This window comes from Sphaerodactylus townsendi, linkage group LG08, assembly GCF_021028975.2.
Source record: "Sphaerodactylus townsendi isolate TG3544 linkage group LG08, MPM_Stown_v2.3, whole genome shotgun sequence".
Classification (NCBI taxonomy): domain Eukaryota; kingdom Metazoa; phylum Chordata; class Lepidosauria; order Squamata; family Sphaerodactylidae; genus Sphaerodactylus; species Sphaerodactylus townsendi.
In genome coordinates this window covers 81999534-82026788 of record NC_059432.1, presented here as the reverse complement: position 1 = coordinate 82026788, position 27255 = coordinate 81999534, and the positions used below count along the sequence as shown (strand labels likewise).

The 27255-nt window shown below is 41.2% G+C and overlaps 1 protein-coding gene across 1 annotated transcript in view; it reads left to right on the top strand.

The window, feature by feature from the left end:
* The window catches only part of DNER (delta/notch like EGF repeat containing), a 181273-nt gene extending 158098 nt beyond the window's left edge, over positions 1-23175 (top strand). The window contains exons 9-13 of the mRNA XM_048506096.1: positions 9683-9805; positions 11563-11676; positions 15297-15428; positions 21471-21717; positions 22103-23175. Coding sequence (XP_048362053.1) covers positions 9683-9805; positions 11563-11676; positions 15297-15428; positions 21471-21717; positions 22103-22214 — 728 coding nt within the window. The 3' untranslated portion in view covers positions 22215-23175. The remainder of the gene's footprint in view (positions 1-9682; positions 9806-11562; positions 11677-15296; positions 15429-21470; positions 21718-22102) is intronic.
* Positions 23176-27255: the final 4080 nt, after the last annotated feature.

Below are 27255 nucleotides of genomic sequence, written 5' to 3'. Positions count from 1 at the left end.
CATCTACTGCTGTTCACTTAGGAGAGAAAATAGCCCACAGACTGAGACCTGGTTATCACAAACAAGACATGAGATGGTAAAATTATTTGGGGCTATACCATTTCAGATTACATGTAGGGAGGAGGGTAAATGACAGACTGACTGCACTTCCACGTCTTTAAAAATCTGCATACAGGCCACAAAAATATCAACAATAAAGCTAAGCTGGAAGCATCCTCCCTGAAATCTAGGTTAGTATATGAAGGAATTTGGAGTCAGAGAACCTTTTACCCTGTGTTCCTCACTGCCTGTCTTCCAGCAGATGCAAGAAAAAGTCAGTCTCCCTCTCTCTTCTTGGTCTGATTTTCTTCATCTCTTTCCTATTTGGGATATGACCTCTGGCTATTCATGTAGATTTGTAGCAGTGATTTGAATGGCATGGGAATGGTCCTCCTCTCAACAAATTTTCTTTCCCCATAGTTTTAGAGTCTGGTTGTGTTGGTCTGCAGTGGAACAGTTACATTTTAGTCCAGTAGCACCTTAGAGACCAACAAGAGTTGGTCTGTAAAGTGCTACCGGACTTATATTTAACTGTGCATATATTTTCCTCCAGTGTCTGGTGCTGTAGCTGCTAGGAAATATTTTTAAAGTTCCATAGGTACACTGAAAGAACACACTCAGCGTTTCAGACTCACAGTGACTGCCCAGTACAGACAGTGGGGAGAAATATTTTTTTAATTTCTGGATACACATTTCCATAATTCAGGGAATTTCTGGAAAAATAGGTATATTGTTTTCCATGCATTAGGGATCTCTGAAAATGTACCTAAGATTTTCTAGTATGATTTCAAAATGATTGAAAACATCTCATTTGGCAATCTTACATACTGAGTGAGGAAGAATTGCTAGTAATTTCAGTGAGTCTTCAGATATGTGTCAAATGATCCTTCATAAATTTTGCTGACCAAAGTAACTGAACTGCCAATTTCTTCACATTTTTTATTGCTGTCAAGCTACAGCTCTCTTACGGCGACCCCTGGTTGGGGTTTCAAGGCAAGGAATATTCAGAGGTAGTTTGCCATTGCCTGCCTTCATGTCACATGCCTGGTATTCCTTGGGGGATCTTCCCTCCTAACCTGCCTGAGTCCAAGGTGAGAGAATATGACTGGCCCAAGCTCACCCATTAAGTTTCCATTGCAGAGTGGGGATTTAAACATGTTTCCCAGATGTTAGTCTGTGTTAGGTCTTGGAACGTTAAGGCAATAAATAGACTCTGAAGTATTGATTGGTAGCATTGATTGAATAGGCATTGAAGCACCACACTGGTAAAGCCAGTTCTGATGAAGCTGGCATTCACAGTCCCCTTTATTCCTCGTAGAAAGCCCCCCTCCCAGTTTCCCAAGAGTTTGTGAAAAACAGCCCTTGTAGCTAAGGTGCCCCAAGACTGGCGGCACATAGCAAGAGAAAGCCACCTGGCTTCCTGCCCTACAAGATAATATATGTAACATAATTCCCATGGGTCAGGAGGATTGGGGGAGCCTAGTTGTGTACAAGCATGTGAAACTGTAAAGATCAAGGAAAGAATGCCCAGAGGTGCTGTGTGGTTTCCAGGCTGTTTGGCCAACTTCTAGCAGCATTCTCTCCTGACGTTTCGCCTGCATCTGTAGCTGGCATCTTCAGAGGATCTGAATGCACAGATGGCAGTGGATACATATAGCAGGCTGGTTAGATATATCTTTGTAGAAGCAGCAATCAATTTGTTATTTTAAGCAGTTGCAGGGTTCTGGGAATTTATCTCATTCACCTATATAGCAACCCCTGACATTCTGACATGTTAACCACTATACCACACTAGCTCTCTGATTTCCTCTGTAAGCTTACAGGAATTCCATTTGGAAGAGCACTTGGGTGAAATATATGGAACCATAATGAAGGATGTTCTGTGATGACCCAGCAATTTAGGAGCTGCATATTGAGATTGATCGCTTTATTTGATCTTACCCGTTACAGTTTAGCTGCTGAACAAGCACAAAGGAAAGGCTGGGATAATGTTTGCTTTTTCATTGACTTTGTAAACTAAGGGATTCCAGTACTTCAGTAATACCAGTTGAAATAATTATACCAACAGTATCACAAAATCTGCCTCCTTGCTGTCTCTTTCTCCACCATCTCTGTCAGTAGATTTGTTTAAGACCTTTATTATTAGTAGCAGTAATCTATGTCTTGGTTGTCTTTGATCACTTTCTGCATTCATTCAGTATATGCAAAGATCTCCCCTCCTGCACAGAGAACTGTGTATGTGTAGGAACAGTTGCACACTGGCACAGATGCTTTAAATTTTTTTTCTAAATGTGCAGTTTCAAAATGAGCACAGTTAAGGAATATGAAAATTAAAATGCAAATTAATTGTATTTATTGGTAATAGCCTTAAGGTCATTCTTATAATTATCTGGTTTTCAACTGTCGTTAGGAAATCGGGAGTTCACATTTTTTTTCCAACAAGCTGGGTGAAGATACGAAAGTTTAAAAAGTGTGATAGGTGGAAGCTTCCCTCTAGTGGATAAAGAAGATATAGCATAGTCTACAAAAACAGGTTGATACAAATTATTAAAACAGTCATTTTTTTACCATATAATTCAGAGTGTTTGCTCCCAGCAATGAATATTTAGTATGCAGGAAAGCTTTTTCAGTTATATATAATTCAGCTTTTCCCGTTATATATAATTCAGATATGTGCATATATTGAGAGTAATTAAAATATGACTTTTTAAAAAAATCATGCAATTAAGAACAATTTCTGTGGCTTCAGATTTCTATACAAATTCTCAGATTATAAAGCAGCAATAAAACACTACACTTCATGGTACATCTCGCTGTGACATACCTCTGAAGATGCCAGCCATAGATACACACAAAATGTTAGGAGTAAAAGCTACCAGACCACAGTGACACAGCCAGTGGTGGGATTCAGCAGGTTTGCCCCACTTTGGCAGAACTGGTTGTTAAAATGGTGCTTGTAAACAACCAGTTGTTAAATTATTTGAATCCCACCACTGTACACAGCCCAGAAAACCCACAACACCCAGTTGATTCCATTCAGGAAAGCCTTTGACAGTACAGCAATAAACAGTAATAAAAGACAGGAGACAGCAATAGAGACACCAGTGTCATGTCAGAAAGTCAGTTCACCTGGTTATCACCAAATGCCCTCTGAAATAAAGCAGCCTTCATGTATTTCTGGAAAGTTGTGCATGTTCTGAAATCTGGAGACCACAGCTAAGAGGGACCTATTGCAAGCCCACTTTGTAGCTTCATGTAGGGTCTTTTTAATAGTAAATTAGGGTTGGAGATTCGGACAGTCCGAATCTGGATTTTGACCGAATTTGCACTGATTCGGACAGATTCGGACGAGCAGGGGCCGAATCTGAGCTGTCCGAATCCCATCAGATCCGAATCCATGAGATTCGGATCACCAGCCGAATTGCGTTTTTATTTTTTTGGTGTTTTTTCGCGTTTTGGCCTGCAGGGAGTGCATTTTAAAACATATCGGTACCATAATTTCAGGGTATCATCAGGAGACTGTCCTGATGATACCCCCCAAGTTTGGTGCAGTTTGGTTCAGGGGGGCCAAAGTTATGGACCCTCAAAAGGGGTGCCCCTATCCCCCATTCTTTCCAATTGGAGCTAAGGAGATGAGGGCTACCCTTTTGAGGGTCCATAACTTTGGCCCCCATGAACCAAACTGCAACAAATTTGGGGGGTATCATCAGGACAGTCTCCTGATGATACCCACTGGAAAGGCTTACTGGTACAGACTAATAGCTCTACAAATGCGTGCCCCTGCAGGCACCCCCAGAAATTTGTCCAAGATTCTTTTGTTCTGCAGTGACTTAGCTGCATTGGCTAAGTCCAATGGGGAATTTCATGATAGAGGGGCTGTGGAGTGCACAATTCTCATGGTAAACCCACAAAACTTTCAGGGTATCTTCAGGAGAGTCTCTGGATGACACCATCCAGGTTTGGGGAACTTTGCTTCAGGGGGCAGTGGGAGATGAGCCCTACCCTTTTTGGGTCCCATAGAATTGAACCCCCCTGAAGCAAAGTTCCCAAACCTGGATGGTGTCATCCAGAGACTCTCCTGAAGATACCCTGGAAAGCCTTTTGTGACCATACTGCTTCAGAAATGTGCACCTCACAGCCCTCTACCAAAAATTCCCCATTGATTCAGCAATACAGCTAAGTCACTGGGCAGTACACTAGAATCTTGGACAAATTTCTGGGGTGCCTGCAATAAGGACACATATTACATTAGATGTATAGGCACTAAATTATCAGGGTATCATCAGGTGGACGGTCCTGATGAGTACCCACCAAGCTTTGTGCAGTTTGGTTCAGGTGTAGACCCTCAAAAGGGGTGCTCCTATCCCCCCATTGTTTCCAATGGGAGCTGATAGGGCATGGGGGCTACACCTTTGAAGAGTCCAACTAACTTTGGCTCCCCTGAACCAAACTGCACCAGTCTTTGGGGGGGTATCATCAGGACAGTCTCCTGATGATACTTCCTGAAGCATTTTGGTGCCAATATGTCCAAAAATGCACTTGCAAGCACCCCCTGATATTTGTCCAAGATTCTTTGTTCTACATCTACACATTCCATTGCTGTCAATGGGAAATTTCTGGTAAGGAGCTTGTCTGCAGGGGGCGTATTCTTAGGGTAGCAGCACCAAACCTTCAGGGTATCATCTGGAGACTGTCCTGATGGTGCCCCATGTTTGGTGAAGTTTGGATCATGGGGGGGCCAAAGTTATGGATCTCCCTCAAAGAGGGTGCCCCTATTTTATTAGTTTCCAATGGGAGCTAATAGAAAATAGTGGCTACTAAAGCTTTGGGAGTCCCATAACTTTGGCCCCCATGATCCAAACTTCATCAAACCTGGGGGGGAATCATCAGGGACAGGTCTCCAATATGATACCCCTGGAAGAGTTTGGTGCTACGTAGCTTAGGTACCTAATTCTGGTTTATGTTTTTTCACCCCTCCACTCCACATGAAGCCTGCTGGAGTGAGTGAGCGGTGAAAACACAAACCAGAATGTTTAAAGCTAGCAGCACCAAACTTTCAGGGTATTATCATCTGGAGACTCTCCTGATGATACTACCCAGGTTTGGTGAAGTTTGGATCAGGGGACAAAGTTATATGGACCCTCAAAGGTGTAACCACATCTCCCTATTAACTCCCATTTGGAAACAATGGGGGGATGGGGCACCCCTTTGAGGGGTCCATAACTTTGGTCCTCCTGATCCAAACTTCACCAAACTTTAGGGTGTCATCAGGAGAGTCTCCAGGTGACTACCCTGAAAGTCTGGTGCTGCCTAGCCTTAAGAATGCACCCCCACCATGCACTCCCCCCCTTCTTTCAGAAATTCCCCTATTGACAGCAATGGATTGTGTAAATGTAGAACAAGAGAATCTTGGACAAATTTCAGGGGTACCTAAAGGGGCTTCACTTTTTTGACAGGTTATACTCAGGGGCAAAAAAAAAATTTCAGGGTATCATCAGGAGACTGTCCTTATGCTACCCCCCAAGTTTGGTGAAGTTTGGACCTTCAAACGGGTAACCCCAATCTCCTTAGTTCCCATTGGAAACAATGGGAAATAGGGGCACCCCCTTTGAAGGTGCATAACTTTGGCCCCCCTGATTCAAACCTCATCAAACTTGGGGGGTAGCATAAGGACAGTCTCCAGGTGATACCCTGAAATTTAGGTGCTAATATGTCAAAAAGTGAGCCCCCTGCTGGCCGAGACGTGGAAAACACCCAAAAAATAAAAAAACACCCCAAAAATCCCGGATTTTCCCACAGATTCGGCCCAGTCCGAATCTGCAAGGTTCGGAATTCAGCCAATCCGAACCCATTGATCCAAATCTGGGCCGAATCCGAATTGGAACAAATCTGGCTGGTATTGACCAACCCTAATAGTAATCTAGTATGAATATTACAGGGTCAGTACTTCCCAGAACATTTGCTCTTATAACTCCGCTGGTAAAACACAAACTGGCTGAGGGGGGCAGTAATCCCCTCAGATACTTGTTGTAAACCTAACTCTGGTTCTTTATTTCTGACCAACAGCATAAGTATCAGGCCCCCCTCTACACACATCTAGCTCTTTTTATCTAGGTCCCAAGAAAGGGCTTTCAGTGTTTACTTGAAAGAGAGAGAAAGGAAAGACAGAAATGCGTGCCTTCAACAAACTGATGACACTACATCAAATCTCCAGATGATCTCTGGAACATGGAATCCTACAGGCCAATGGTCAAAGGGAAGAGCAGAAATTTCTCAACAGCATCTTCTGAAACTGTTGTCCCAGGGAAGACTAGATGCAAATCAGTGCATCTCAGTACTGTCCTAGCTAGATAGTATTAATAGCTTCAGACAGGTGTGCTATCTGTACAGTGACGATCATCTCTTTGAGGTGGTCAAAGCAGAACCATGTCAGAAGTTCAACTGAAAAAGGTCTAGATAATTCGGAATCATCCAGGATTACCTGGCGTTGAGGCTGTACCACTCATTCAAGCATTTTGCCTCCCTCCCTTGCTAATTAGACAGGATAATCATTCAGATCTGAAGGGTCCAAAGATTTGGGGGGTGGGGTGGAGAAAAGATCTTCGTAGTATTTCCTTTAACACCACTGGAATTGGCTCTTTTCTTAGTGAAACATTATATGACTTACCCTGTGTGTGAACCCATCTTTGTCAGATTTTGATTTTCATTAGTAATGAGCTTAAATTCAAAGATTCTGTTGTGAAGCAAGAAACATTTCTACCCAAATGTTTATGTGGATAATCCCTGACTGCCACCCTCCCACTCTCTCTGGGACCTCCCTGCAGCAGGATGAAATTGCAATACCCTCTCTTCTTGAACAGAAGTATCTTCTAGCAAGACCTTGGGATCCAAGCCGTATTACTGATGAATGTTGAAACCAGTAATGCACAGGTGGTTGTTTTATGTTTGGGGCTTCTTCTATTAACTGAGAGTTCAAGCTGACACATGAAATTTTCAGATCTAAGTGAGATTTCCATATGCTTTACTTGGCTAAGCATTTAGAAAACAGACTGTGACTTGATGTATGTGCTTGGATTGTTTTGAGTTATCTAGGATGTACAGTAAAAGGTCTTTCTAGTTCAGTGAAGTGGGGGATATTCAGCTGAAATCTGGCATCTTGTCAGGTACAATATATCTATTTTTCAAGTGTGGGCAGATCTGTGGACACTATACATCTGTGGATCAGGACTGCACTGAGATAAAGGAGATTTTTCTCCAAGCTTGGGGGACTCCCCAGGCTTACAGAAAAATCTGAAGAATGTAGGAAAATTACACAGGGAGGTTTAACACACACACACACACACACCCCAACCCAAATCATTGTCTATGCATGCGCAGGAAATCCACCTACCTCTGTCAAAGTCTCAGCAGTGATGGGGGAGGGATGAGTGAGATCTGTTCTGTGCTGGCTGCCATCAGCTATGAGGGTAGAGGGGCTTTGGGAGCCACAGCAGCCTGGCAATGTTGGCCCGTAGCTGCTTTGGGCTTGAATCGATGTCAGTGGGGGGATTGGTAGGTGGGAAAGAAGCAGCCTGACAGTGGAGACTGGAAGTTGCACCAAATTTGTGACAGTGGCTGTAATCGTATGTTGTAAGCCATGATAATTGCAGGGATATCCCTCCCCCCTCCAAGATGGCACTGCTTGGGAGATTGAAGTTAAGAGGGAGAAGGGGGATCCCCTGTGAGTATTGCAGGTCCTTACTTGTACATTTTAATAGCAACATCAGCCAAATCTAAGGATACTGAAATCCAGGGTTTGGAGCTGTGAATGGGCGAGACAAATCTTTCTACAAACCTGAAAAATGCCCCAGGTTTCCAGAAAAAATTGAAATCTAAAAAATAGGTGTTTTTTTAAGAAACCCAAAGTGATAAAAGGAGTGCCTGTAGCTTTAACAAATGGTTTTCCCTAGTGGCCATTGCTAGGCAACCTCAGCATTCAGTCACTTGATTTCTGTCAGCAAAAGGCAGGGGGAGGGAGCAGGGTGCTTCCCAGAGGTGTTTTGGCCTTTGACGGAAGACTCATGGGGACCAGATCTGACAGCAATCACTGGATGACTTGATGTCACCTGGCTTGTGTGATTTGCCTAGGCCTGGTTGCTTGCTACTCTGCAACAGTAGCCATCCTATGAAAGTCTGTATGGTGTAGCAGTTAGAGCTTCAGAATAAGGTCTGGGAGACCTAAGTTGAATCCTCATTTTGCTGTGGAAGGTCACTGCGTGATTTGGGGCTAGTTACATACTTTCGGCCTAACCTATCTCACAGGGTTGTTGTCAGGATAAAAAGGACGGGAACAAAGAAAATTGTAAGCTGCTTTGGTTTTCAGTGTGGAAAAGGTGAGATACAAATGAAGTAGATAAATGATAAATATAGCTGAAGATGAGAGGCAGATGAAACATAGGATGGTGAATGGCTGAGGAGAGAATGAGATAAGGAAAGAAAAGAGGATATAGGGGTTGCCAGGAGGAGGGAGAGAGGAAATAATACGAGGAGGAGGATACAGGGAGAAGTGAGGTGCCCTCCCAAGTCCTTGAGGATTCCCTACCATGCAAGTGGCCAGCACCACACAACTGGGCCATAGTTTGCCTAGGCAAAGGCAGATACATTTAGGTTTGGTGTTGGGTGGGAAAGGGAGAAGAAAATTAGAGAAAATGGAGAGGCTGTGGAGACTTTGAAGAAAGGAAAAGCGGAAACAGTAGGGCTGGGGAAAATGAGATCCCTGCCACAAGTCCTTGTGGATTCCCACTTGTAACTATAATTCACCAATCATTGCTGCAGCACAATATCTACCTAAGTAGAACCTCTAAAGAGATCCTCACAGGCTTCTGGGAAATGAGTGAAGATATTGTTATACAGCTGCTGTACATTAGTTGACAGAAGTGAAATATGGGAAGAGTTTGCTGGAAGAATGGAAATAGTAAAAGGACCAAGTAACTCCATTTGTTCTTGATACTCGTCAGAACAAATTGCTGTGTGCAATGAAAAATACAATGTATACAAAAATACAATGGGCTCGTAATAGCAGTTATGTAAATGGGTAATCAGCGTCTTACTCTGCAAAATGATACTTGGTGAGATAATAGGTGGGCAACTCCAAGATTTGATAGATCAAATTTGTACTTATTGTTTGTTTCTCCATGTTATAATGTTGCTTTCTACTGTACCATTTGGACTCAGCCATGCCAGTTATCTACCATCTCATCAAGCATTAATGAGTAGTCCTTTATATTGTGAACAATGAGCATCAGATCCAATTTTGATATTGCGGTGTTAATCATCAGTAATTTGACTAATACTTTTTTCTGTAGTACGCAAACCATTGCAGGGCAAAAATAAATTCTGACCATCTAGTCAGTTTGTTTGTATCCTAAAGCAGGAAGTTAGTTTCTAAGGCTAACCTGTCAAATGTACAAGTAGTTTTGATTTTAGAAGGTAGTTCCCACCTCTTTTCTGTACATTTAGTAGCAAAGTTATATTAAAAGAGTATATGTTTAGTGCTATCCATTTCATCTTAAAATCATTTCTGCCCTATTTGTAATACTAATGCTGCTACCATCTGTTAAGGAACACTTCTGTTTTTTCACTTTTTCCTTATTGTGTATTTTAGGTTACCATGGCCTATATTGTGAGGAGGAGTATAATGAATGCCTTTCAGCCCCTTGTCAAAATGGTGCCACCTGCAGAGACCTTGTCAATGGCTATAAATGTGGGTGTCTTGCTGAATACGAAGGTGAGAGATGTATTGCTATACAGTTGGTGAGTTTGTTCCTTAATGTAAACCCAGCTAATAAATGTAATTCTTTCTAATACATGGTTTATTTAGGCATTTTTGATGAAATATTATGTAGAGATCTCTTAAAAACAAATTATGAAGTTGGTTTGCAATCTGGGAATGCCATCTGTAGTGGATGACTTTGCTGACAGTCTTTCTCCTTGTTACTGAATCTGGCTTTGTGCAGACAGTGACTGATTACGCACAAGGCATCTGCTGTGCAATTGGGGCAATTGCCTGCCACACCAAGATTTCTTGTACAGACATATTTCCTCAAACTCCGCTTACACTTTCTAGTCTCCCTGTAGCAAATGAGACCCCTTGTACCACAAATTTAATTTTGTTTGGCTGCTGGAGTGGGGAGGTTTTCCAGTGAGCACAACTTTGCCCCAGACCACTTCCTTCTACTCACAGCCAGCCTGCTGTCCATGCCCTCCCCCTTATCCTGTTCTATGTTGCCAGCTCCTTCCTGCTTCTCTGGATACCTTTACAAATGTTTTGGAGGGAAGGAAAAGGGCTTTTTTTCTAATTACAGCCACTTCATTTAATCTCATAAACTTTGATAGAGCAATACATTTAACTAGACTAGAATCAGAAGTCACTTCTGATCTATTCATTTTTACTCTGAAGAGAAAAAGGCAAATAATTTCCTTGAATGTGCAGGACAAGCATTCAAAAGAAAATCAATTTAAAAAATAATAATGTGTTGAATTATTTGAGTGGATAGAAGTACACTTTTCTTTTTTAGGGGGCACATCATAAATTGTTGATGTGAACACAGACAGAAAAATTGTGGCTTGGATTCAGTGATATGGTAGTAGAAACGAAAATGTACTTTGCACAGTTTTGCTTGCACAAGCAATAGTGCAAAGAGTGAAGCAACAGTTAGCATTTTAACACCCCTTTAAGGAAATGTGCATGTGAAGTAATAGCATGTTGAAAAGATGGTTGCGTAATTTTATCTAGTTTGTTTTTTACATAGTATCAGAAGAAATATCTTGCACTATATCTTACATGCACTAAAAGAATAATAGGGTCCCAGGCTCTATCACTTAGTGCAAGAAGAGCATGGGGAGCTATTTTATCACTTCTGTTTGTGCTAGGAACATTGTGCATATGGAAATTTAGTGTGGGTTCCCAACCTATATGGGGTTTTCAAGGCAAGAGATGAACTAAGGTGGATTGTCATTGCCTACCTCTGTGTACTAACCCTGGACTTCCATGGTTCTGTCCCATTCAAGTACTAATCAGGGCCAACCCTGCTTAGCTTCTGAGACCAGGCTAGCCTAGACCATCCAGTCCAGAGCTTAATAAAGTTATACCCTTCAAAATCCTATTGAAATTAGATAGGATTGCTCTGTAGGGGCACGACTGACCACTGCTCCTCAAGCATCCCAAGACTGGGGCAGGGGAGGGATAATGCAGAATAAGTACAACTTCACCCGGGTGATTTTTTCTCTTTTGTCAGACTTCTTCCACTAGTTGTAAGACAACCAAACCCAAATTGTTTCATATTAATGTGTGCCTCTTGTCTTAGTCTGATGGCTCATCTTGTTGACCATGCACTGTTGCAGCTTCACTGAGAACAAGAATACATATGATCATTTCATGAAAAACATTGACTTCTTTTGATATAATAGAAAGGTTTCATATTTTGATTCCCCTCTTCAGTCTGAACAATGTTAACAACATCCATTCTGTCTTACCATTCTCAGGCAGGCATTGTGAATTGTACAAAGATCCTTGTATTAACATCAGCTGTCAGAATGGCGGTACTTGTGACAGCGAAGGGCTAAATGCTACATGTATCTGTGCCCCTGGATTTACAGGCAAGTAATTTGTATCTTCCATAATATGGACAGTTATTCATCTGAGTGTACAAAAGGAGGCAATTGTCAAGTAAATGCATTGCCACCTGCACATTATACTATGTGACTGAAGAACTGACCTATATTCATATGAGATATTTCACATTACACTTTAAAATGGTATTAATGGTATTTCATTGTAGTGCTAATAAATACAGTACAACACAGGTGAATGTAAGAAAGTGTTCTATCAAATGACCTGATCCACATGAATCCTTTTGGTCTAATAGTTTACTGTAACAGATGCACAAAGGAATTGTTCTTTCTGCTAGAATTCACTACAGAGCTGTCCACAACAAATTGCTTACATAGTTCTTTATTTTAAAAAAATTACTGTGTTTGGGCAATACCAAATCTAGTCCCCTTAATCTATCAGAATATTCAAAAGAAGCCCACAAAAAGAAGGACCTAAGCATGGTTCTAGAAGAAGGACCTAAGCATTTAATGATAACAATGGTCAGATCAAGAATGCAACTAGTTAATTGGCTTGCACCTCTGGCCACACCTAGGCTTTGTACTTGCAAGCAGAGGAGGAAAAAACACAGTCCAGATTTTTTTCAGCTTTTTCAAGCAAGATATTGCCCATCTCCCTTCCTGATGCTTTGTACATACTGTTCACTCCTATGCAAACTTTGGATACTTGTGTTCCTTTATTATGTTAACATATTGACCTGGCCATGCCTTAAGATCTGCAGACAAAGCCCCCCCTAATAGTACAACCACCTTCAATGATAGAAAACATTGTGACTTGAGATGGGTTTTTCTGAGTGGTGACCCAATGGAAAGGTCTTTCCCATGAAGTGCATCAAGAATATTATTTATATGTTTTCAGAAGATTGGAAAAGACACACTTATTTTCCCTGGCCATAGCCTGAAGAAATGGTTTCTCCTTCCTACTATTTTAGTAATATTATGAATTTTAATAGGTTTTATTGTAGAAGTGGCCTTTTCCTCACAAGTCATTTAAAATGTTTCTGGGACTTTAAAATAAATGGTTTCCTCCATGTTGTTCCACACTTCATTTTCCCTGAAAACATTTTCTTTTCTTTTTAATCTGTCATATTTGAAAACCCTTTTATGACAGTTCTTTTGATTGAAATATTTCCAAACAGCTTTCCTTGCACTGAGGTATTCTTTAAACATTTTAAATTTCCTGCTGAAAAACCAGCCTGTTTCTCAAGCCCCTATGCCCTTGCTCAACTTTCCCCTTGGAGCCTGGCTCACCATTTTTGTGTCCCTCACTCCATGCACGTAGGTAAGAGGGGGGGGGTTCTCAGGTTTGAACCCGCACCCATTCATGTCCGAAGCTCCGCCCCTCCGTTTGTGGGTTTTTAAAATGTTTTAGTGCTTTTTTGGTTTTTGGCCTTCAGGGGGCGCACTGTTTGGGCTAGCAGTTCAGGGATTGTTTGGGGGACTCTCCTGATGATACTACCCGGGTTTGGTGAGGTTTGGTTCAGGGGGTCCAAAGTTATGGACTCCCAAAGGGGGTGACCCCATCCTCCATTGTTTCCAATGGGAACTAATAGAAGATGGGGACTACACTTTTGAGGGTCCATAACTTTGGACCCCCTGAACCAAACTTCACCAAACATGGGATGCATTATCAGGAGAGTCTCTTATTGATACCACCCAGGTTTTGTGAAGTTAGGTCCAGGGAGTCCAAAGCTATGGACTTTCAAAGGGAGTGCCCCATCCTCCATTGTTTTCAATGGGAGCTAATAGAAGATGAAGGCTACATCTTTGAGGGTCCATAACTTTGGACATCCTGAACCAAACTTCACCAAACCTGGATGTACTATCAGGAGGAGTCTCTTATTGATACCATCTAGGTTTTGTGAAGTTTGGTCAGGGGGGGGAGTCCAAAGCTATGGACTCCCCAATGGGGGTGCCCCCATCCCCCATTGTTTCCAATTGCGAGCTAATAGAAGATGGGGGCTACACCTTTGAGGGTCCATAACTTTGGACCCCTGAATCATACCTCACCAAACCTGGAGTGAGTATCATTAGGAAGAGACTCCTAAAGGATACCCCTGAAAGTTTGGTGCTTCTAGCTTAACAACTGCACCCCTGACACAGCAGGCACCCCCCAAATTTCCCCAGATTCTCCTTTTAAATCCACCCCCTTTGGCATGGATTTAAAGGGAGAATCTGAGGTCCTCATTTTAGAAGAAGAAGAAGAGTTTGGATTTATATCCCCCCCCTTTCTCTCCTGTAGGAGACTCAAAGGGGCTTACAATCTCCTTGCCCTTGCTCCCTCACAACAAACACCCTGTGAGGTGGGCGGGGCTGAGAGAGTTCCGAAAAGCTGTGACTAGCCCAAGGTCACCCAGCAGGCATGTGTGGGAGTGTACAGGCTAATCTGAATTCCCCAGATAAGCCTCCATAGCTCAAGTGGCAGAGCAGGGAATCTAACCTGGTTCCTCCAGATTAGAATGCACCTGCTCTTAACCACTACGCCACATTGAAAGTGATGCTGTTTCAGGGTGGGGGATAATCCACCCCCAAACAGCATCACTTTCAATGTTGTTTAACTAGGGACCCCAGATTCTCTCTTTAAGGTGGATCTAGTTTAAACACCATTGAAAGTGATGCTGTTTGGGGGTGGATTCCTGCATCACAGCGGCTGCCCTGGGGGGGGGGGGGGGGGCAAAACTCAGATTTCACACTAGGCTCCATTTTTCCTCTATGGCTCAGCCCAGAGGGGAGGGGCAGGGCAGGGCAGGGGCAGGGGAGTCTGCCATCCCCGACCTCGGAGAGCTGCTTTTATAAGCACTAGGCCAGGGGCGGGGCTTAGGGAGGCATGGCCATGCCCTGGGGCAGGTAGGGGTGTGGCCCCCCGACCCCCCCCATAAAAAAATCTATACCTACGTCCCTGCCTCACTCCTTTTGTGTTACCTCACTCCTTCCCGCTTTGCCTGTTGGTTTTTATCAGTCTGTGCATTTTATATTTTTGAGCTTTTTTATCACTCCTCTCTCCCACACATTTTTTCTTACATGTGGGTCAATTTACTTGTGAGTGAACCCACTGTTACTTGAATCAGTGATTCAACAGATTGATAAGCCATCAAATCAATGGATCAGCAAAAAAAAAGAAGAGAAATATTTGGAGGAGGTAATGTGGACAAACATCATAGTAAAATGTGAGGAACTGAAATCGTTCTGGAGACTTACTAAACGATTTGGGTGGAAAGGGCCATTATGAATCTTTTAACAGGTTTTATTGGTTTTATGTTGTAATTGTTTTAGTTGTATTTGATCTTATGATTTATATGAGTTCCATGTTGTAACCTTCCCTGAGACCTTTGGGTGTAGAGCTGGGATAAAAATGAATGAATGAATGAATGAATAAGAAGTACTTGTTGTGGTAGCAACAGTTGCTTCCAGGAAAAGGTTAATTGGTCTTTATGTGTGCTGATTATCTGCTTTGTGAATAATATGAGTGATAAACATTTTTAGTGATTTTTGTTACATTGTGTTGCTAATAACATATTGATTTTTGATGCCTGAAATAGAAAGGGATGAAGGTATCCTTTTTAGAAGTGTTTGTATAATGTAAAACTCTATTCCTTTCTTTTTTTAAGGTGAAGAATGTGATGTCAATATAAATGACTGTGAAAGTAACCCCTGTCATCATGGAGGAATATGCATAGACCAGCCCAATGGGTATACTTGCCATTGTCCCCGTGGTTGGGTTGGAGCAAATTGTGAAATACGTATGTATTGATGTTTTGTTTCCATTTTAGCATTCTGGTAAAGATGGTATAATAGGGCAATTTCGTATGAGACATTCTTTTTTCTCTGTTCTGCTGGGGGGATTTTTCAAAGGTTTTTTCAAAGAAATTTTGGGTGAAATGTGTGTTTTATGGCTAATGAAAGCATGATTTACATTACATTCATTTACAACGGCATGGATATTTCTGTAGACCTTATTCAAAGATACCTCCTAATGAGACTCTCCCATGTGAAGCTGTGGTGGATACTAGATATTTCAAATAAAGTGTGGCTATAGCATGAAATTATTTCAGAGATCTTCCCCATGTAATTTATTCTGACCTTTAAAAGGCTACATAATAAGAATGGTAACTTCATTCTCTGTCCAGCTGTGGTTGAGGCTTTCCTCCATGTAGACACAAAAGCTATGGCTTTAATTCAGATGTGTCCTATTCACATTTATTTGAGAGCATATGCATTGCCTTATTTGCAGTATAGGACATTCTAGGTCAAACTGTAAAGTTTCTGGGGAGCTTGTCATCAGTTTGAACTTTCTCAGTTTGTCAGTAAACCATTAAAGACAAAATTGAGTCTCAGAGGCAGAGACAGTGCTTAGAAAGGTATCTGGATTTGCTATGGACAGAAACAGGGTGCAGGGATAATCTCTGTCCCTCCAGACTTCTTAACCAGTTGAGGTGCAGAACTTTTAGAGATTTTGCTTACAGTTTTCATGAAGTACAGAATATGGCTTGTGGATTATCTTAATCACCTCCAAAAAGACAGAAACTGCCTTCTATTATTTCTCATAACATGTCACCAGTCAATAATTTAACAATCTGTGGCTGGCAAACCAACAGAAGTGATGCAGTGTCCTGGAAAGTAGAACATGATTTTGTCATCTGAGTGCAGGATTTAAAGCCAGCAGCTTGGAGAGAGGCCAAGGAGGCTGGTAGCTGAGAGGTTCCAGAAAGTGTGAAAGATGTTGAAATGAGGAAGGGTCTCAGAGGCCAGTTAAAGGTAAGAAAAGCAGGTTGTGAGAAACCTAAGACACTGATAGAGCCAATTCCCAGCTGGGAAGAAGTCATCAGAAGAGGAGGTACTACTGGACAGCAATCAAATTCTTCCCTGAAGAACCAAGAAAAGGACTTTCTAAAGCAGTGGTGGCGAACCTTTGGCACTCCAGATGTTATGGACTACAATTCCCATCAGCCCCTTCCAGCATGGCCAATTGGCCATGTTGGAAGGGGCTGATGGGAATTGTAGTCCATAAGATCTGGAGTCCCAAAGGTTCGCCACCACGGTTCTAAAGAAACTTAAAAGGACAACAGGGAGAAAGGAGGGATGGGAGAAGGAACTCCTCACTTTGGGAAGACACAGAGGTGTTAAAGCAGGCACTGACAAAGCATTGTATGAACTATTTAAGAGCATATATGTAATGCAGATGGCCAGGGAGGGCCACCCTTATCCAGAAGTGTAAATGACTTCTGGTCTGAGGCCACAGCAAAGAGTGACACATGCTATGGGCAGTTTCCATACCAGTGTGATCTGCTCTTTATTGTAGTATATTCCACCCACTATATTGTAGTATATTCCACCCACTATAATGTAGACAGCTGGTCATTAGATTATTAATAACCTAATGTGGAAACATTAGGATATAATACTGTACATTATGAAAGCTGTTTCAAGTTTTCTTTGCATGGCAAAATCATGTAATGACTGGACTTTGACAATGTCTTGGATGAAATAAGATTTATAACTAAAACAGGCAAGTTCAAATGATTGACAGCTTCTTCAGGTGGTTGGCAAGATGAACAAATGAATTCAATATCCTGAGACATGTCCATTGTCCTTTAGAAAGGTATTCCATTCATATTTTGATACTATTGCATTATTATTTAATTTACTGTCTTTATTTGAAAAGGTGCAGATATCTGCAATCAGATACTTTTTATTGCACATTAAAGATGATGTGGTATGCATCCAAAATTTAAATCTACAAAGAACATAGTTTTCGGTGTGAAATACAGAGAACCAGTTGAATGTGGGACAAAGATTCACCAGCCTATCTGTTTCGTTTTGCCAGACAGAAAACAGGGCTTTTTGTGTGTGCTGGTACTGTTCAGTAGCAGTGCTTAGTCTTTCCAAATCAGTATGGAATACTCTTTGATAGAATTGTAAGTCTCACTGATGTGTTTTCTATTTCTGTATATTAGTAGTACGCACTTCAATGCAATGAACTATTTTTATTCTTATCTTGCTACTGTCATCAACTAGGGGGATAGTTTCTTGTTTCAGATAACAGGCAATACTAGTCTGCAAGTAATAACTAAAATATAATTTATAAATTAGACTTAACTCTTGTGTTTTGTAGAAATGTGTCTGACAGCAAAAGAAAAGATAATCTAACATTTCCGCCTTCTTTCCATCTAACTTTTTGAAGCACTGGGGACTTCTGTTTCAAAATCTGTAAAACAAAATCAGAAGAATGATAATCTTTTCAGAACTTATTCTTTTAAAGTTTCACATTCTGAAAAAGAAATGTTAAGTTTTATTAATAGTCTGCATTGTTTTTGTTACATGTGGAAAACAAAATAACTCACTTTTTAGAAAAAGTGGAAAAATTCTTATTAAAAATGTCTGAAGGATCCAGCAATTTTATGGGGTTTTTTGTTGCATCATCATACAGATTTATGGTGACTGCCATAGCGTTTTCTTGGCAAGAGATATTCAGTGATGGCTTGCCATTGCCTGCCTCTCATAGTGACTCTAGCAGTCCTTGTGGTATGCCATCCAAATACTGACCAGGGCTGACCCTATTTAGCTTCCAAGATTGGATGAGATGGGGCTAGCCTAGGTAATCCAGGTCAGGGTATCTTATGAGCCAATTTGTATGAAATGTCTTGCACAAGCTGTCATATATTTTCCCAGCTGTTTCTTTTACTGAATGTGAAAATAACATGATCTCTATGGGACAACACTGTAAAAACTGTGATGGGTGAAACAGGGATAAATACAGGGCACTGTGCTTCATAGACTACTTTGGACTCACACCTGGAGCAATTTTAATCTAGAACACATTCTGCATGACTGATACAATATGCTAATTTTGTTGTTATTGTTCCAAAAAGCATCTCAAAGCTCCTTCCAGAATTGAAACACAAAGCTCACAGCTGGGCTGTTGTCTTTATTAGGACACAGATTACCTTAAAATATTCCGTTCATCAGCCTACACAGAATTGTTAAATGCTTTATTCTTTAGGACACTATGCAAAAAGAATATGTGAAAAATGTTTTGTTTAGTTTTTTAAAGTTACCTTGTTTTTTCAGGTGGTACAAATATTATCTTGACAAAAAAAGCTCAAAGAAATGGTGAAACCATTTTTTCACTTGTATTAATTCATAACATAAATATATTCTATTTTTATGAGGTTATTAGTGGAACACCTCTGGTGCTATCCTAAACAGAGTTATACTCTTCTAGGCCCATTGGCATTAATGCATTTGGGAATAGGTGAGTCAGCCAACGCATGGAGACCATATTCAGATGTCATGAAATGTCTCTGCCCATAATTGGCATGAACACAGCTTGTTGCTGTACTCCCACAATCTCAGTCCCTCATATGCAGAGCAAAGTTGAAAGTGTCATGGTTTGCAATGCCTTCAGTCAGACTCTGATTTGCCATAACATTCTAGGTTTAATCATGATTTGTGGAGGAGAAATAAACTTCAATTTGCATGGGTACTTGCATTTGGGTAGCATAACAAGTTAGAATTGGAAGGCTTCCTATACTAGGAAACTTTCAGTTGCACACTATGCACTGGGCAAAGCATACAGATATTGGAACATGCTATGTTTCATGCCGATAATGGACAAACAGATTTGTTGTGATGTCTGAATACAACAATATTCAGGTATGCAGGTCCACAGTTACATGTGCATTTATAACCAATGCACTGTATTTCTCATGAGGCAAATCTGTCACTCAATATCTAGAAAATATAGGCAGAAGTGGGGTATTGTGTGGTTTCTGGGCTGTATGGCCGTGTTCTAGTAGCATTTTCTCCTGACGTTTCGCCTGCATCTGTGGCTGGCATCTTCAGAGAACCACTCAACCCCCCAGTGATTCCGGCCATGAAAGCCTTTGACAGTACATAGGCCGACTTCTTAAGTGACTTCCAAGCAGAGACTCTAGCATTCTCAGTAGCTTCAGTAATTTTTCAAGTAACAACAACAAATATTTGTTCAACTGCAGGCACAGCTGCAGCTAGACAGTACTAATGGTAGAACATTCATCATTTTGGGCTGGTCAGGGGAGGTTGCTACTGTGACTTGAACAGAGATTAGTCAGATCTTTCCAGATTGATAAGCAGAGGTATTGCGCTTCATAAACTTACGTCCTAGTCTGTGCAAAATACTTGAAAGATACTGTTTTGAAAACAGTAGCAGATATCATTAAAACAAATACTAGTGAAATATTATATTGAAAAGGTTTTTAGACTTAAGAAAGAAGAGGATCATAATGAAGAATATTAACTGCTGTCACGCACTGATAATGTTTACAATATGAAACTATTGTCAAAGCCTATTCCAGTAGAGTACAGACAGATAAAATGAAAATTATGCATACAAATATCATGCATCTCTATAACATGTGCATTGCAGCCTCCTGCAGCCTCCATTTACCTTAGTCATGGATGATAGAAGTTTTATTCTTGACTGACTTGGCATTCACCAACAGCACCCACAAACCCGAGGGCTAGCCAACATGGCTCTCTGAGATTTGAGAGCTGGGGAGCAAAACAGAAGGCGTGATAGCCTTCAAACATCTAACCTCAACTTTGCACTACTATTTTGCCTCCCTCTCCCATATTGCCCTTTGCCCATGACCACTGAGATCCTGCCTCCACACTCCTCCCTCTCCTCTCCCCCAGGCAAATGTCCCCCAACCATTACTCCATTGCTGGTTCCCCTGCACCAACTACATGCCGGTTCCCTAGAGTGTAGAGCACTTGAGGCTCCCAGGTACCTGTTAGCAGGAAATGGGGAGCTGGAGCAGCCTCTGACCTGAGTCAGAGCGCCCCAGGTCACCGCACCCCAGGTCAGCCACCCATCCTTACCTCATTTCTATACCCCATAGGCCCTGCAGCCAGTCCAGAGAAACCCAGGCCAGGGGGATCAAAGGGAGATCATTCATCTTTTTCTCCCCCCCCCCACCCCCCCCACCCCCACCCCAAAAGACAAAACCCTGTAACTTCACTAAAACCCCACAGCACAAGCCAACCCTTATCCCCAACCAGGCCCAAAATGGGCTTTTTAATGGGTGGTGTCCTTGTGCCACTGGCCTCTGAGCTGGAAGTCTCTTATGGAGCTGCTGCCTGAACAGCCCTTCCTCCAGTGCAGCTGTTACCTATCAGGTGTGGGTGTGGCCCTCCCTGCTGCAGAATCAGCAACAGGAGGCAGCATGCAGCAATTCCAGCAGCGCAAACTCAGGTTGTTGAGAGGTGCAGTTTTTTTCAGCCTTTTCAAAAAATTCTGTTTTTTTAAAAAAATACTAACTTGAAAAGTACTGGAAAAAATGCTGCGCAGCCATAGTTGCTACATCATTTTTTTGACATTTCCCCCCCTAGGCATTTGGTGGCTTTGTTGTTTGTTGCACTTGCATTCATGGTTTCTAATGAGTTCTCATTGTTATACTAAGTTATAGACTTACATACTCTAACTCAGCTTTTCAGTCTCTCAAGGAGCATGGACATTCTTGGTGTGGGCTTACCTGAATAGAAGCAGCATAACTGGACCAGGGGCTGGGAGGAGAGGCAAGTGGGGACAGGCTTAGAAACAGATGCCACCCCACATTGTGGAGAAAATACAAGATGGTCTTTAGTTCCCCCCCCCCCTCTTTGTACCATAAGGAAGATCTGATCCAAACAAGAACTTTAGAATTAGAAGGGAACGAATATACGCTGGTAACCAAGAATGTTGAAAGTGAGAATGCTTAAAAATAATGAATGCAAACGAATGTTTTTTTCCCCCTTGTCCTCAGATCTGCAGTGGAAGTCTGGGCACATGGCCGAGAGCTTGACAAACATGCCACGGCATTCCCTGTACATCATAATTGGAGCCTTGTGCGTAGCGTTTGTCCTGATGCTGATCATCCTAATCGTGGGGATCTGTCGCATCAGCCGTATTGAATATCAGGGTTCTTCTCGGCCAGCATATGAGGAATTCTACAACTGCCGGAGTATTGACAGTGAATTCAGTAGTGCCATCGCCTCTATCCGACATGCCAGGTTTGTTGGGGTAAAGGGGAAGGTATAGGTTTAGTTCTTAAAAGCTGCAGATGGTAAGCCTGTATCTTGACTGTCCCAGTAGAGTTTCGGGTGAAGGCTTCTATATTATTTATACCTGCAATGTGAAGAGTCAGGACTGGTGTGTTGATTGTGTAGGCTTCCACAGTCAGTCCAGTTTATGGGAAAGCACTTTGAATCTATGAAAAGCATTGATAGATGTTTATATCATGAATGTTTGATACTTACGCAGAGTTTTGAAATAATATCTGAAAGTTGTTTTTGAGATAACAATGAGTCAGTCAGTCAGAACTGCAACACTCTTCGTGTGTTACTGGCCAGCTGTTTTGTTCACTGTATCTTTTTTTCTTTTCGCTTTTGTCTTCAGGTTTGGAAAGAAATCTCGGCCTGCAATGTATGATGCCACCCCAATTACTTATGAAGATTACAGCCCTGACGACAAACCTTTGGTCACACTGATTAAAACAAAAGATTTGTAACTACTTCAGGTGTTTGAGGGTTTTTCGGATTATTTTTCAAAAGGAACAGGCTACCGAATTAACTCAAATATTTTTAAGATGAAGAAAGTGTAAGAAATTAAATTGTCAGCTGCTCCAGAATTTTCTGTAGATTATTTAAGAACAAGTCTTCTGCAGCTTTTAGTTTGGGGAAATATTTTAAAGAACTAATTTGTGAAATTCATGGTTTACCTTTTAATGTACATTCAGCTTTAGAAACTCTAATCTTAAAATAGTGTGTACTTTTACCAGATGCAGATGAACTTCTGTGGTTGTTACAAACAGAATACAAAGTGTTAAGCAATGACAAATTTCTCTTCAACATAACAGTGCCAGCATTCTCAGTAGATTTAGGAAAGATGTAAAACTTTATATATCCATTACAGAAAAATGAAGTATGAAATGTCTGTGTTGTGAAAAGGAATCTAGTTGAATGTATTATTCCTAAACTGAATGAATTAGCTTTCTCCCTATTTTGTGCATGGATAACTAAACTAATTCTCTGTTATGTTCCTGCTGAAACATACTCTTGAGTTGATGTTTGACATTTTTGTAATAGTATTCAAGGTAAACTTTGTAAATTAATATATAATTGAAGTGCCTATTGAGGCAAACAAGGAGGATAGATCCTGCTGACTTTGACATAAGTGGATGACATAATTTCCATTGATTTCATGGTGTTTAGGATCAGGCCTTAATATTGGATATATTTCTTTTAAAAGTCAAGGGTTTTTTAAAGTGTGAGTAAAAAAAATTATAATTTGAACGGTTTGTCTCTCAAATGTTAATGTACAGTATTCTTTTGCTTCAATATATTGTGTATCTCCCATAGTGCATCTTATTTATGTGTATATGTCCATTCCCCCTCCACCCAAGTGATTGCTTATGTACTTCTAAATTCTTGCTTATTTCCAAGAATAGTGAATAAATGTGATCAGTTCAAGATAGTTGCTGTTTTGCCTTCAGCTGAAATAAGAGGGTAGGGAATAAATATTTGTTTTACTATGAGTTCACTTGAGTCCAAGCCATGTGTATAAGGGCCATCCTATGAACAACCATTGACATCACTTAATCTCTTAATTCGGCACTGATGCTTGTATATTTGGAGAATTTTTCACATTTTATAAAAACAATGTCTGTTTGTCTCTATTAGTGATAATAGAGTGCTAGAATGAGAAGGAACACTGTCCTGATTTGCCCAAATTAAATATCTGGTAATCCTTACAATAACTAAGGATGATTCTGGGAATCAATGACATTGAAGATGGAAGTGGGAAGGAAAGTATGGGAGGTTTTTCTTGATGTTATGGCCAAACTGACAAAGCAAGATGGGCAGTTTCATCCCCTTCCTCCTCACACCTTGCCCCCCTCCCAATTCCACATAGGTATTAGTTTATATGGACCTTCAGCCCCAGAAATCAACAGTCCTAGAGATCTGAAAAGAAGGACATTTGGAAAAGATGGGCAGTCATCATCACCTTCTGCTGACAAATTACAGGATCCAACCATCCATGAGGATCCATCACTAAGAAAACCGTAGTTTAATTAATGTTTTGTTGAGAGGTTTGATTGCAGCCTACACTAAAGAACATGATCACAGGAAGGTTACCAGATGTTGTCTGTTCTGGAGCAAAAAACAAATATCTTATTGTGGAAATGCCAAAATTTGAGGAAAATTTTTCAGATAACAATATTGGAAGTATTCCTACTTATCATTCCTCATATACTTTGTTGTATAATAGAATTTTATCTCCCATCACCTATCAGTCAGTTAATGAGTGAACACCTCCAACATACCATTTATATGATGTTTAGCCAAGTATGTGATTAAAGTCCACTACTCAAAGGCAATGTATAAATCTTTTATTATGTCACAATGTTCTGCTACAGCTGCTAGAAGTATAAGAATGAACATTCATTACAGCTTTCTAGCTGAGAATTTTATATAATCTATTCTAAATAGCCTTTTAAATCTCTACCTGATCCTAATTTATCTCTCAGCAAATTAAAACTTTGACACTTATCATAACCTGGACAGAAGCCCAGAGGAGAATTCACTCCTCTAGGACAAACTCTCCCAGTTAAAAGAGAATTATATTACTTGACAATTACAGAAAATTGATTTTTTTTAACCCTGTTTCTAGCTACGTGCAACTAAGTTGGGAGGAATGGCTCAAAGGAAGAACTTCTTGGTTTGTTTTTTAAGGGGGCTTTTAACCCTTTCCTCTTCCCTTTTCCTATTGAAAAATCTACTCTTGAGTATTTTATGGGTGCCCATTTTTCCGCAACTGGGGTAAAAGCACTCAAGGGAAGATTTTTCAGTAGGAAGAGGGCAGGGGAGGAAAGAAACACCGCTCATTCCTACAGATCACAAGAAGTTCTAGAAACAGTGTTTATCTGGACTGACTCCCTTTGGAGGAGAGAACAGTGGACACTTACAGTATCTTTATATATTAGAAGAGTGGTGAAGGTAAAGGGACTATTATAATGAGCTGCAGATGTGATTATCCCACATCAACTATCAGAGACACACTCCAGTGTGTCAGTCAACTCATCTGTTTCTCCCTCTATGTCTTCCAGAATCTAAACGGCTGTTTTTTTTCTCATGCTGAAGCACCTGCCCTGTTCCTTCAGAGAGGGGGGGCACCTCTCCCAAGGCCAGATGGTTGCTTGTACAATGCCATTTCTTAAACACTGAGCCTTCAGTCACTATGGGATATTACCATTCTTTTTGTCATAGGCTTTGACTTTGGCTCTTTCTAGGCAAGTCTCCTCATGCCAAGCCCACAGGTAGCCTGCTTCACAATGACCTTATTTCAATATGTCAGAGATGGTTAAAAAGCCCCATCTTTCCATGGTATTTCTCCCACCATCAAATGGAGTGGGAAAAAAGGAAAAAAAATAGAATGATGATGACATTCAGTGTGAGCCTAAGCCCCCTTCCGCACATGCAGAATAATGGACTTTCAATCCACTTTCACAATTGTTTGAAAGTGGATTTTGCTATTCTGCACAGTAAAATTCAGTTGCAAAGTGGATTGAAAGTGGATTGAAAGGGCATTATTTTGCATGTGCAGAAGGGGTCTGAGAAATCTGGTTACACTCTTAACCTTAAGCAGAAACTTAAGCAGAACAAGCAGCCCAAGTACAACATCTAAAATAATCTGGATGAACATACTAATCTGGATAAACATACTAGGCTTCAAAAGCAGGCCACTGATATTCTATAGAGAACTGTCTTGTTTCTCTTTGATCTTGGGAAAGCTAGATGTGTTTGGAGCAGGGTCCTAAAACCCTTCCCAGAAAGCTGGTGTTCTGAGCTGAGAAGCGATGTGTGGCTTTTCCCCCTTTTGTATTTGTGCACAATCAGAATCCTTGACATCACACCAGCCAGACAGCCCGTGAATTCTGTGGCGGAACAAACAAACCCTGAAGTTCCATCTTGCCTTTCTTCTCTCCTATTCCTTTCAGCTATATTCTTGCAAATTATGTCTAAGATGCAGCTTTTAGGCTATTGTGGAAGTCACCCCTGTGCAAAAAACATGAGTTCGTGGCTCATAATGCAATTATTTTAGTGCTATACTGCAAAAGTTATTGTTTTGGAATATGGAGAGCAAAAATGTTTATGAAAACCTTATCTTCTACTCTTTTGCACATTTTTCTTACACCTGATGGCAGCCATTTCCTGTCCAAACTGCTCCCCCTTTGTTAAAAAACAAACTTCTTCAGTGCAAAGGATCATGTTGTAACCATAATGAAATAGTACCTTATGATCAGATGGATTTGGCTGTGTGACGATGTCATTTAAGGGCCAACCAAATCCTCCAATTGTCCTCACTGTGAAGGAAAAGAAAATTTTTTCCTGTTTCCCAGGCAACTGAACTGTACTGGCATGCATAATGATTTTGATTGTTTTTGAAAAGCAGAATCCAGAAGGTGTTGATGTGGGGTTTTAATCTGCCCCACAGTGGTAGAGCCTGATCAGGACTTCAGCAGCCGCAGTCTGTATCAGTTAAAGTTTCTGAACCATCTTTGAGGCAGTCCTATGATCATCACATTACAATAATCTTTCAGTCTTGATGTTACTAAGGACATGTGACCATTGAGACCCAGCAGCTGTCAATTTTTTTCCAAAGGTGCAACTGGTGAGCCAGCCCAAGCTGCGAAAGAACCATCTGACAATCTCCATCATCCATGAATATCTCCAGATTGTGAGCCTTATCCAGGGGGGCAGGGAATAACCACATAAAGTAAAAGCTGTATGCCCAGTCCTGAACCAGTTTTAATCTTCCATGAACTCCATAATAGATTTAGGTAATTTCCAAATGGAAGTAGTGCAACAGCAGAACCCATGGGCTGCTCAGTTTCCCAATTTCCCAGTAGCCCCCATCCTCCCACCTGAAAGCCACTGGTGATTTTTATTTTTAAATGACAATTACATACTGTTATATTGATTGTTATAACAGTGAGTGTAACAGGGTCTGTAAAGTTTCTAGCCTATTCCATATACTAACTTTCCCCTTATTTGTCTGCAATAGAAGACACTAAGCATTCCTCAACCTTTTGGACCTTGTGGGCACTTTTGGAATTCTGACATCGTGTGGTGCATGCAGCTGCCAAAAATAGCTGCTGCAGGATGAGGAGCCTGCCACAAAATGGCTGTTGAAGTTTACTTTCAGTCACAAGGTGAAGATTCTTGTGCTGTGAGGGTAGCTGCTGCCAAAGTAACATTTTTAAAAATCTGCACACCCAATCAAATCTCCAAAGGCCATTCAAATGCCTTGCTGAGCAAAGCTCCCCCCGACCCTACCCATTTTCTAAAAACACTTGGAAAGCACCAGGAAAAATTTGGGGCAGATGCCAAGGTCATGGCGTCACCAGCTTTCAGGTGGTGGTTGGAGACCTCCCACTGTTACAGCTGATCTCCAAGCAACAGAGACCAGTTCACCTAGACCAGGGGTAGGGAACCTGCGGCTCTCCAGATGTTCAGGAACTACAATTCCCATCAGCCCCTACCAGCATG